This window comes from Crocuta crocuta, unplaced genomic scaffold (genome assembly GCF_008692635.1).
Source record: "Crocuta crocuta isolate KB4526 unplaced genomic scaffold, BGI_CrCroc_1.0 scaffold228, whole genome shotgun sequence".
NCBI lineage: Eukaryota > Metazoa > Chordata > Mammalia > Carnivora > Hyaenidae > Crocuta > Crocuta crocuta.
Window position 1 is genome coordinate 2,346,822 of NW_027532820.1, and position 12,740 is coordinate 2,359,561.

Consider the following 12,740-nt stretch of genomic DNA (forward strand, 5'->3'; position numbering starts at 1 on the left):
CCCCCCCCCCAGCGTGGCTTCATGGAGGGAACGTGCTACTGGACAGAGAACCGCTTCCCAGTGGAGGCTGGGCTTCTCATCGCTGGAAAAATCACTCCTCAGACAAAAAAAATCAGTACTCAGAGACAAGTGGTGGCGGGAAAGGAAGGGTTGCTTTATTCAGTAAGCCAACAACTGGGTAGATGGTGGACTAATGTGTCAAAGACCATAGTCTCTGTCCTGGAGAAGCCTGAGGGTTTTAGAGTGGAAGGGAAAGGAGGGGAGAGAAGGGGGCTGCGCGCAGGAGAAGCAGGTGCCCAGTGGTTAGTCCTGTATGGTTGGCATGATCCTGACCAGACTTGCTGGCATCTGCGGCAGCTGTTTTTAAAAGTGGTCAGGACTTCTCTTCTGGAAAAGTCTGGTCCTTCACTCCTCAAGGCCAGTGGTCTGCAAATCTCAAAGAAAGTTAGTTCTGCTACAGACGAAGGGACTTAGGTCAGCAAGCAAAGTGTGCATAAGCTTGAAGCAAGGTAATGCTTAAGACCTGTTACAAAAGCTGTCACAAAAGCACTCACCCCTTTAAGGGAACAGCTTCTCTCTAGAGGCACTCTATTCCCCAAGGTTGACAACGTCCTTTCCTCTGTGCGCTTATATTGGGAGGGAAAGAAAGTTCTCAAGACACCACTCAATAACCCTGCAGGTGGGCTTAGTCTGACTGCAGGGGTTCCTTGGATTTAGAATATAGGGTATTTAGTATCTCTTATCCACAGCTTTGGACCTTCCCTGCCATTCTTGGGCAACAGGACAGTAGCCTTACCCATATGGGATGTGGTCATTAATAGGAGCAGCTGCAAACTGGGGACAGAGAGAGCCGTCAGAGCTGCCATGTATGTGTGTGCAGGTTGCTCACTGCACAAGGGCACTGGTTAGGGGTGGGACCCTGGGAGCTGGAATTCAGCACTTGATTGAGCACAAAGCCATGCAGCCTCACAGGGGCTGTGTCTCCCAAGAAGAAGGGAAACAGTCTTCAAATTTACCTGCTCTCCGTGAGCCTGCCCACAGGGGTCCCCTTTTCCTTCTCAGGCACAGATAGGAGCAGCCTGTAGTCCTTAGGGATTTAGGGGACTGACTTTGGGGAAAAGACTCCTGCATGGAGCCCCAGGCCAGGATTCTTTGGTTGGTGTGGGCCACAACTCCACGGTATTCTCCCACAAGTGGAAACTACCTTGGAGGCGCACGGTGGATTGGCCGGAGGGGCACACCTTTTCTGGGGTTTGTGGTCTCTCTGGGGCACTGCTGGGAAATGACATCAGTGGTTGGCGTTTGATAAGGTTTTTCAGGCAGAAAACATGTATTTGCCCCATTCTGTTGCTCTGGTTCCTTAAGCCAGGCTTCCTTTCTCTTATGCCCAGAATACTTCACGCGCAAAGACGCACCTCTGGACTGAAAGGTCACTGCAGTCCCAGTGGACGGAGATTAAGGTGAGTCCAAAGACAGATTTATGTTTCATCCATCTGGTCTATGAAACCTGAGCGGTGAAGCACTTTTTGATGTTTGAAATGGGTGAGCTGTTTCCTCACAGCCTACCGGAGACCCAGGTGCATGTAGTCATTTGCTGTGAGAAAGTCCTACAAACTTGGTGGTGTAGACCACAGACTTCGGAGTCTAAAAATCCAAGAGCAGTGGGTCAGCAGGATTGACCCCTCCTGAGGGCCATCAGGGAGAACCTGCTCCCGACTCGCAGCTCCCAGGGCTTCGCTGGTGATCTTTGGCGGTTATTGGCCTGCGGACATATGGCCCCGGTCTGTCTTTGTGCTCGCACGGTGTTCTCCCTGGATGCATGTCTGTGTCCAGATCTCCCCTTTTGTACTTACGCAGTTATACTGGATTAGGGCCACCCTAACGACCTCACCTTAACTAATTACATCTGCGGTGACCCTGTCTCCAAAGAAGGTCATGTTCTGAGATGCTTGAGGTTGAGGTTTCAACATAGGAGCTTGAGAGGACACAATTCGACCACTAACGTTAAGAACCCCAAACAAGATGGATGGCACTGAGACCCTCATCTTCTACCCACTGCCATGGTGACAGGAAATGGGATGTTGGAGGGAAGGGGAAGCTCAGCTCACCAAAGCCACAAGCAAGGGGCGCCTGGGTGGCTCAGTCAGTTAAGGGTCCGACTTCAGCTCAGGTCATGATCTCACGGTTCGTGAGTTTGAGCCCTGCGTCAGGCTCTGTGCTGACAGCTCAGAGCCTGGAGCCTGCTTCGAATTCTGTCTCTCCCTCTCTCTCTGCCCCTCCCCTGCTTGTGCTCGCGCTCTCTCTGTCTCTCTCAAAAATAAATAAACATTTAAAAAATAGCTGTAAGAAAGTGTTTCTCTCTGCATCAGGTTTGTATCAGGATTGCGTCTTATCCCCAGGTAACAATGAAATCTCTAAGACAGACAAACAAGTCAGAGGGTCTCTTACTTACATGTTCCGAGACCACAAAGGAAAGGGAGGTTTCAATAGCTGGAACGACCATGAGCTGCCTCAGTAGCCAGAGAAATGTGAGCCTGTACAAGGCCTGGCAGACCTGGCCTGAGTGAGGTCGTGGACCTTGCAGGGCGCTGTCCCTCCTTTTTTAATGTTTTTATTTATTTTTGAGAGAGAGAGAGTGTGTGTGAGCAGAGGAGGGGCAGAGAGAGAGGGAGATAGAGGATCCAAAGTGGGCTCTATGCTGACAGCAGAGAGCCTGACGTGGGGCTCGAACTCATGAACTGTGAGGTCATGACCTGAGCCAAAGTTGGATGCCTAACTGAATGAGCCACCCAGGTGCCCCAAATCATAATTTTTCTTTCCTTTTTTCTTTTTAACATTTATTTATTTATTTATTTAATTTATTTATCTTTGAGAGAGAGCACAAGTGAGCGAGGGGCAGAGAGAGAGAGGGAGAGAGAGAGAATCCAATGAGGTACAGAGAGAGAGGGAGAGAGAGTGCAGAGCCTGAAATGAGGCTCAAGCTCGTGAACCTCGAGATCATGACCTGAGCCGAAGTTGGATGCTTAACCTTCTGAGCCACCAGGCGCCCCTCATAAGTTTTCTTACTTATCATTGTGAATCCCCTTCAGGTTCATAGTAACTTAATGCCTGTTTCAGTTGATATGCTTTGCTTGCAGAAATGTTATCATTCTGGTTGAAAATCAGTGTTTAATTCTCAAGCCCTGTGGCCAGAGTGGCTCTCCTGCTGTCTGCATCATGGTATTTGAGTTATTTAAATCTGTCGCATCTGAAGTCATCCATAATCCCAGTTTGGGGCTCTGATGAGACAGGCGGAGAACAGCACCCTGGTGGCCTGTGAAAACTTGACGGGCAAAGATGTGGTGGAATCAATAAGCCACTGGTGAGAGCTTCACCCAATAGACCAGAGGTCTTTACGTTTCTGCTCATAGGTGGCCTTCAGGGAATCTGTGACCCCTGTAAAACAGAACGGCAAGCTGTGTATTTTACTACACAGGAGAAAGGTTCCCAGCTTTCCTTAGACTCTCAGAGGAAGCCTGTATACAAACCTAGTAAACCTCACACATCCTTATGGTAAAATAGTAAATTCAATTTTCTTCTAATGTGTAGAAGTTCATCATGAACTTTAAAATTGTTAACAAAGTGAGCTTGACAATGGGTGATCTCCCAGTTTGGACCTTGAACTTCCTGTTGGGGTTATATATATGAATTTATAATTTGGAATGTACAGGCTCTGTCCCTGTGGCCACGAATTGGCATATGATGTGGTCCCCTGTGGCCTGGGGCCTCTGATGGGTCCCTGCTAATAGAAGTGTCTATTCTCTTATGGAGGAGGGGACCTTGATGGGGCCCATGGACTTGGTCCCAAGATTGTTAGGGATGTAAGGCCCTTCCGCCAGAAGTTTGCTTCTCTGGAGGGTTTTTGTTCATGTTGGCTAGAGCTCAGTGGCAGACAACTTCTACTTGGCCAAAGGACTCACATGTTTAGAATTAGGACAGAAACTGGTTCAATACTCTCTCTCTCTCAGTCATGCTCCCATTTATCTGACCCTCCTCCACTACTCTACCCTATTACATATATGGATTTTATATGTATGTATCTACATGTAATGAGTAATATTCATGGTACACAGTAGGGAAAGTTCTGCCTGCATTATATAAAGGACAACCAGATATCAAGTTTTACAGAAATAAAATGGGAAATTTTCACAAACGGTTTAACATATTTTCTTTAATAGTGTCCCTTCACAGCCAGAGATCTTCAGTAGCATCCCCGTCAGACATCACTTCTTCATAACTGATGAATTTGGCCTTCACTTTGGGGAGAGAAACTGCTTTTCCTCTACTTGCTTGCATTTTCACTTCAGTGTCTTCTAGAAAGCTTGGGTCATTTTGACCCACATGTACCGCGCCCCAGGGAAGATCTCAACCTTGCTGCGCGCCATGACCGACTCTCTCTGGCCTTCCCTCTCCTTGTGTTTGACAGGCAATCGTGTCATGCTCCTAACTGTGCAGGACTGAACATGGTCTGCCCACATGGTCTCGCTGTTTGGAAGGCATTTGCACACCACCACCAGCAGTGTGGCCTAGGGGCACCCCCGCCCCGGCCAAACCTTAGGCGGAAGTGTTAGCATCAGTGTCATATCGGTCGAGTGCTCCTGGTCTCCATTAAAGGACATGGGCATTACCTGCGTTGTTAACCTGGGCCACGGAAGGTCCTTGCAACTCCCACTTTTGGGGCAGGAAAGGGATTTCGAACTCTTTCTGGGCCATACTTGGTCAGACATGGAGAGTCTACGCCTTGAGGGGGGTCTCAGCAGGTGCAGGAGAGGTTGGCACAAATGTCTGTGGTCAAGCAATGTCCAGGCCCTGGGCTGCTGCTGACAGTCATGGGTCACTGGGGAAACTGGGGTGTGGCTGGATCTGTGGGTGAGGGGGGATCAGCCTCCTGAGCCCCTAGAGAAAAGGGACACAGGGTTGGATTAAGGCCTGAGGGAAGATCTGGCCGTGAGGTGTGCTGGCATTGGGACTTGCAGGCAGCAGTGGCCATGACGTGGGGACAGCATGTGGAGACCCCCTGAATTCTGGGGCTGTTCCCTTGTGAGGGGAGTGGGGTTCCCTGGGGAGTCACAGTGTTCACGCAGTACCCTCCTTTCTCTCACAGGGAGAAGCCCTTGAGGGTTCAGGACCCTTCCAGTATCTGAGACAGATTTCAGGAAGCAGGCCCACTTACCTTGAGGTGAGCAGAGGGGACCGAAGAGACAGCTGGAGGCGGCTGAGAGGGGCCATCACAGAAGCAGAACGGGGTTGGGAAGGACCAGGGCCTAGGAGGGCAGGGAACTCCAAGCTTCAGATAGGCAGCCACGCCTCAGACAGGTGACCCCGTGCCACGGACAGGTAGGTGCACGCCTTGGACAGGTGAGCCCGTGCCTTTCACAGGCAGAGGCAGCCAGGTCAATTCCGGAAAGACCCAGTTTCTGGGCCCAGGACAGTCAGGGGAGAGGGACCCCCATGTTGGCCTTGGGGTTGCCAAGGCCCCGGGTCTGATCTTTCCTCCTGAGCAGCCCAGGGCTGCCTGCTGGCTGCCGCCACCATCTAGCCTGGCACCTGGCCATGCTGGAGCAGCCCAGCCTCCCTGGGGGGACCCATCCTTTAGATCCAGGGGGGATTGAAGTGAACCCCCATCTTCTCTGTAGTGAGTCACCCCCTGGGGCCCCGGGCACAGGGTCCAGCAGAGGGGCTCTCAAGCAGGGTGAACGCCGGCAGCACAGGCTGTGAAGTGCTTTGGCCTCGGGCTGCCCGCTAACCTAGATTCTCACGTGTGTGAGGACCCAGCCCCCTGGGGCAGAGCACCCCGTCACGCCTGCCCCTGACGGCAGAGAGGATGCCAAGCCGATGGGCAGGAATAGTCCGGTTCAGAGGTAGCCATCTTGTTCTCCTACTGACTCGTTACCCAAAAAGAGAGGGATCTTCTGCTTTTCCTCTTCCCGGGGCGTTTGGACTTTTTGTCCTGAACATGGAAGAGCTCCTAGTCCCAGGGGAGAGTTGAGTGTTTTATTTTTAAAAGCTTAGACTTATAAAAAAATCATAACACAGGAGACTTGGGATAGAGGAGGAGTCTGGGTTGAGTCCAAAGAACAGCCCAGGGCTGGAGGATGGAGGGTGGAGACAGGTGTCCCCACAGCGCCGGAGGCCTGCTCCCAAACGGCGGGAGGGGGTGAACCGGGGTGTGTGGAGGCTGCCGCTGGGCGGCACAGTTCTGGAAGAGGAGTATGTGCCACTCAACAAAGGCTGTGTTAGTCAGGGTTCTTTAGAGAAACAGAACCAAGAGGGGTCTCGGCGGATTTCTTAGCCTCTGTCATTGGGTGAGCCAGTTCCTTCTATATATTATAAGGAGTGACACATGTCATGTAATATTATAAGGAAGTGGCTCACCCAATGATAGAGGCTGAGAAAATCTATAGCTGGCAGGCTGGAGACCCACTAGGCCACACTTGGGGCCTCCTCACCAAGGTGCTCGAGGGCATTGGCTGGGGACGGGGGTCGGTCCCAGCCTGGTGGAGTCTTTTACACACAAGTGAGGGGAGGGATCTCAGGTCCCTGTGCCTGCCCTGTCCATTCTCCACCTGGTTCCCTGGGGCTCGCACCTGCTGCATCCAGATCGTTTCCAGGTGCTGAGTCCCAGACACATACAGATCAGCGAAGGTGGGGGCCGTTATCCACAAGAGAGCTGGGTCTGCTTGCTTATAAAATAATCGTAACACAGGAGCCTTACCAGCCTCAGGGTCTCTGTGTGCGCACACACACTCACTCATGCACATTCACATGCACACGCACACACACACACACACACTAGCTACTCACCATCCAGCACGCATGCACTGCTCTCTACAGGAGCACATTCCAGGGGTGGCGCTCCCAGCAAGAGAGGGCCTCTGTTCGGACTTGCAGAAAGCAAGCAGCTGATGACTCAGGGAGATGTTTTCCTGCTCTTCTGCAAGTCTCCCTGGATGAGCTCGCTGTTTTCTCCATCCCTGTTGCGGCTGTACCGGCACACGGGGCTGAAAGCCTCCTACGTTCCCCCACGGGAGCCACGTTGGTGTCTCCCCTGCCCAGGTTAGCTGCAGGTGGGTCCTCCACTGACTGAGGCAGAGACAGGACTGCCTTTCACTCCCCACTGACGGCTGAGGTTTCAGAGAGCAACAGAGAGACAAAGCCAGGGGCACAGAGTGAGTGTGTGGCTGGAGGGACTTGCCTGCTTCAGATTCTGTGTTTCGTCTCTCTGCACCTCCCTCGCTCATGCTCTGTCTGTCTCTCAAAAATAAATAAACATTCAAACAAACTTATAATATTCACTAAGCCACTGGGGGTGACATCAGCCAAGAACCAGAGATGAACATGCCAGATACTGTTCCAGGGATATGGCAATGATTTCTAGAAGGCCAGAGACAAACACTGAACAATGAAACAAATATGTGAACTTGTGAGCCAGAGATCGTCCCGAAGCGCTATGAAGACCGTCCCCAGGCAAGGGACAGGAGTGCCACTCGCTGGCTTGGGTGCCCCTGGGCCTCTGAGCAGGTGGAATGTGAGCTGAGGATGACTGTGCCAGGGAGCTGGCCATGCAGAAACCACCCCTCCCCCTCTCCTCTGGGTGTCCACAAGCCCTGGCAGGGCTCCAGATGCCAGAGGGGGCGACATCAGCCAGGAACCTGGGGTGGCTGTGTGTGCTTCCTCCCTAGGAGAAGCGAGCCGTGCTTTCGCTTATGCTTTTACAACTCTCGGGTCTGTTCAGACAGGTCAGATACCATCACTGTCCCTGGGCCAGTGGATGCCACGGTGTGGGGACAGGTAGGAGTGACAAGAGTGCCTCCTAAGCCACTTCCGGGAACCAGCCCATGCTCTGGAACTGACCTTAGAGGCCCTGCACACAGACCCTGAGGCTGGTAAGGACACTGCTCAGTAAGACAGGTAAAGAATGAACCTCTTCAAGTTCAAGTTCATCCATAACTAAAAAATGCAAGTTGAAATTTCACAATTTCACCCCTCAGATTGGTAAAGACTAAGAAAATCGATCATATCAAGTGCTGGGGAGGCTATGGGGAACGGCCCCTCATCCCCTGTTTGTTCAGCTTCTCATGAGGAATTTGGGGACTGCTGACACTGTCCATCAGATGCAAAACTGTGACCAGCCTTTGGCTCAGCAGTTCCATTTTAACAAAGCTATCTGAAGATATCATCGGTTTGATTTTTACAAACAATGCACAGGATGCCACTGAATTGTAACTGTAGGTTTTGCACTGGTTTTGCTCAAACAGGACTGCTTGTCCACATGGAAACAACTCAAATGTCCACCAGCAGGAGACTGCTCACATGAATCCTGTATGGGTATGTATTTAGTATGAGCAACATTTTGGAAATAAAATACACATACGTATAATAACAATGCAGGTAAGGTAGGCATAGAAAAAAATCCAGAAGACTCTATATTGAAAGAAATGTTAATCATAAAGATGTCTGAGTCATGAAATCACTTTCTATAGCATGTATTTCTATAATATTTAAATTTTGTATCACAAGCATGTATTGCTATTGTGAGCAGAAAAAGATGTTATTTTATTTTATTTTAGTAGTTTATTGTCAAGTTGGTTTCCATATAACACCCANCCTGACACGGCTTGATCTCACAAACCATGATATCATGACCTAAGCCGAAATCAAGAGTTGGACACTTAACCCATGGGTCACCCAGGTGTCCCGTAAATGGCCTTCTGTTGACAAAGCTCTTGGCTCTGCCATTGAAGGTGCAATGGAGACTCCTCCAAAGCCTGGGCCTCACCCCATGGGAGCCCCACGGGGCCCAACGCAGCTGGTTGAATTGGGGTTTCTGCTACTTGCAGTTAGAGTGGTAAATGATACATGCTAACTCGAGATTAAAAAAAAGGGAGGTAGGGGAAAGACTCCAGGGTCACATGACATCCACAGAAATGGACAGTCAAGCTTTAGGAAGGGGTGAAACCAGAGAAATTGCAGGGGCCTGAAGAGGAGTTTGTGGGAGCGGCCCTCCTGGAGCTGTGACACCTCCCAGCCCTGGGTCTCTCAGATCAAGTGCCAGATTCCCGAGAGGGAGAATCTGATTGGCACAGCTGTTCGAGGTGACAAAGGGTGGGGCCCAGAGACCACCTGCATCCTGCCCATGGCCCAGGGCAGGCAGCCACGGGTGACCTGTTTGCAGGGGCTGCCTGCGGTAACAAAGTAACAGGCTGAGAAGCTCGAGGACAAAACGCATTCTCTCACAGTTGTGGAGGCAGGAAGTTCAAGGTCAAGGCATTGGTAGGGCTGGTTCCTCCTGAGGTCTGTGGGAAGAGAAGTTGTTCTAGGCCTATCTTCTAGCTTTGGTGGTTTGCGAGCAATCTTTGGCCTTCCCTGGCTCGTAGGCACTTCACCCTGATCCCTGCCTTCATGTTCACACGGCGTTCTCCCTGTGTGTGTGTTTGTGTCCAAATCTCCCCTTTTTATATAAGGACACTAGTCATATGACGTCATCCCAGTAACTGCCCTAATTCCAAATGAGGTCGCATTCTGGGGCTCTGGGGATTAAGACTTTAACAAATGAATTTGGGGCAGGGCAGGCTGCAGAGACAAAATTCAACCCATAGCTTACCTGTGTGGTCAAGATCCAGAGAAAGATCTGGGCTGGAGAGCCAGTGACCTAATGGACAGTTAGAAGCCTCTGGGAGCAGATAGAAAACCAGCAGAGTGCAGTGTCAGGAAAGCCACAGGTGTGCACTTCTGAGAGAGCAAGCAAGCACTGAAGAAATCTGCTGGAGTTGTGATGTGTGGTGCCCTTGGCCAGGAAAATTTCTCCCAGACTCGTGGGAGAGGAAACACTGCAGTGGTTTAAGGGGGGCTCGGGATGAGATGCAATGAGAAAGTGAGTGTTAAGGAAGGCTGGTCGTGCAAGGAGGAAATAAAGAGTGTTAGCTTGAGGAGGAAATAGGGTCCTAGGAGGCCTTTACAACCTGCTCATGTTTACAGCTGATGGGGAAGAACCAGTAGAAAGGGAGAGATTAAAGGGGAAGAGATCATCATGGCACCACTGCCCCTGAATGTGCCAAAGCTGTCTACCCACAGGCTCGGCACCCTGCTTGGTGAGTGTTTGCAAAATGAAAGTGCGACTGCCCACGAGAGCAGACAGAAGACAGGCGGGAGAAGAGATGCTGGCGAGGATGTGGAGAAACGGGCCCCCTCCTACACTGTTGGTGGGAATGTAAACGGGTGCAGNCAGGTGGGAGGGTCTGGCCATGACCGCATCTTAAGTCCACTGCACCTTCTGCTCGTACTTCTTGCAGCCGGTGATGGCCCCACCTCTGGCACCGTTGATGCCCGTGCCAACCACGGTTCGAATTCAAGATGGAATTTAGATGCCCTTGAGTGCCTCTGAGTCAGGAGCCCAGTCCAGTGGGGTGGGCTGTGGCCAGGGGAGCCAGGCCTGGGGGGTATCTCCGACAAGGTCATGGGAGCGTGTCTAAATGTGAAGCACATTGTGTTTTCCTAACTGACTCTGAGCCCAAACACCTGGGACATTAGAGACGCTTGAGGTTATAAGCTATTTGATAATCATCATTCCAGGAGAAGGTGTGTAAACAGCAAAGCAAAGTCAGGGTGCTCCTCTCTTACCCCAGGTCACTCTAAACTGGGACAAGCAACCAATCTCAGCAGGGACAGTGGCTACCTCTGAGAGGGGAAAAAGAGGGTAGAGACCTTTCCTTTATATTTTATACACTTCTGGGGTGCCTGGCGGCTCAGTCTGTTGAGCATCTGACTTTAGCTCAGGTCATGATCTCCCAATTCGCAAGTTCAAGCCCCGCGTCAGGTTCTGAGCTTTGTGCTGATAGCTCGGAGTCTGGAGCCTTCTTCAGATTCAGTGTCTCTCTCTCTCTCTCTCTGTCCCTCCGCTGCTAGTACTCTGTCTTGCTCCCTCTTAAAAATAAATTTAAAAATTTTACAAAAATAATATTTTATATACATCTGCATTAGTTTAATTTTTATAGTAATCTTCAGCTCTAAAAAACCTTACAGTATGCCATCTTTGTAAAAATGGATTTTTATTCAAGAATATGCATACATTCTCTTTTTAGAAAGTAGAAAGATTATAGGTAAGATTAAAGTCTACTAGTCTGTCTCCCCAAACAACCTACAGCAGAACCCACTATTACCACGTTGGTGCATATCATTTCACATCTTTTAAAATGTATTTTCATGCATGGATATGTCCCCACATTAAATATATGGTCTTGGTTTTTGAAGGGATTAAACATAACATATATATTTTCTTAAGTTTATTTATTTTGAGAGAGAGAGAATCCTAAGCAGGCTCTGTGCTGTAGGGTTAGATCTCATGAACCATGAGATCATGACCTGAGCCAAAATCAAGTGTTGGATGCTTAACCTTCTGAGCCACTCAAGAGCCCGTAAACATAACTTTTGCATATAGCACTTTCTTTCCACTGGACCTTTTCTCTCAATTACTTGTCCTGGGGGAGGGGGGCAGCATCCCTTCCTAGCATCCCTCATCCACATCCTCCTTCCTTCCCTCTCCCCTAGGAGTAACAAGTCCCTGGTCTTTCCAGATGTTGCTCCTAAGACCAATCCAGTATAAGTCCTTGGGGTAAGGTTGCCTAGATTTAGCAAATAAAAATATAGGAGGCAGATTAAATTTTAATTTCAGGTAATGAATAATTTTTAAATGGACACACAGTGCTTGGGATATACTTATGCTAAAAACCTAACTCTTGTTTTTTTGAAATTCAGATTTAACAGAGTGGCTTTTATTTGTCAGTTTTACCTGAGGGCACTTGTTAAAAGTGGCATCATCCCCTTAGGAGATTCAGTAAGTCTGGGTGGAGCCCAGTTGGGAATATATGTATTTTTAAATGGTATTCAGATCACTAGCCAGGTTTGGGCACCTTGTATTGCGCCACACCAGGCTGCGTGGGGACCAGGCTTCTCTCTCCGTGAAAAACACACATTCATGCTCATTCATCCATCAGTGTTGAATGAGTTAAGCCAGTAGGAGTCAGGCCTTCAGAGTAGCAGTCCCTGGGACTTCTGCTGTGGCGGAGCTCTCTCGGGTGTGGTGCTCCTTCCCCCACTACACTGTCAGGACAACCTGCTCTGCTACTTTTCCTCACGCTGCCCAATTTCCTGTGCACCGATGATCTTTCGGAGTCCCAGGATCTCTCACAGGCCCGGCCAGCCACTCTCAGCGCAAAGCTGTAACCCTCAAAGTCAGCGCAATGGCAGAGGGCCGTGGGACTGGGTACAAAGAAGAGGGAGGAGTCAGGCGTGGCTCCGCGTTCTTCCTTCTGTCTCTGTTCCCAGTCCTTCTGGGTTACCCGTCCGCTAGGGTCCTCTGCCCCGCTCCATTCCGGTGCCAGGTGAGGGAGGCGCTGGTAGCCTAAAGGGGCGTGGCCAACAGTCCTAGCCACAGCCAATCCCAGCGGGGTACTTGGGGTGGGCGGGGGGACAGGAGGGGGCGTGGTCTGAAAACAATTTTAAAGGCTGGACCAATCCAGACCCGGGAGGGGCAGGTAGCTCCGTACCTGGGCGCAGGTGCTTTCCGCTCTGCGTCTCTCGGTTGCTTGGCTCGCGTGATGGAGCGGGCCCAGGCGGCATCGGAAGGAGACCAGGCCGAGTTCTCCATGAACCCGCTGGGGAGCCAGGTCGCGGAGCCGCAGCAGCCTCAGGTCTCAGCTGGG

General features: G+C 50.6%; 1 protein-coding gene across 1 annotated transcript in view; it reads left to right on the forward strand.

Moving 5' to 3' along the window:
* The first annotated feature begins 8,330 nt into the window (after window positions 1-8,330).
* Window positions 8,331-12,740, forward strand: part of KLRG2 (killer cell lectin like receptor G2) — an 18,299-nt gene continuing 13,889 nt past the window's right edge. Inside the window, exon 1 of the mRNA XM_077781051.1 lies at window positions 8,331-8,367. Coding sequence (XP_077637177.1) covers window positions 8,364-8,367 — 4 coding nt within the window. The 5' untranslated portion in view covers window positions 8,331-8,363. The remainder of the gene's footprint in view (window positions 8,368-12,740) is intronic.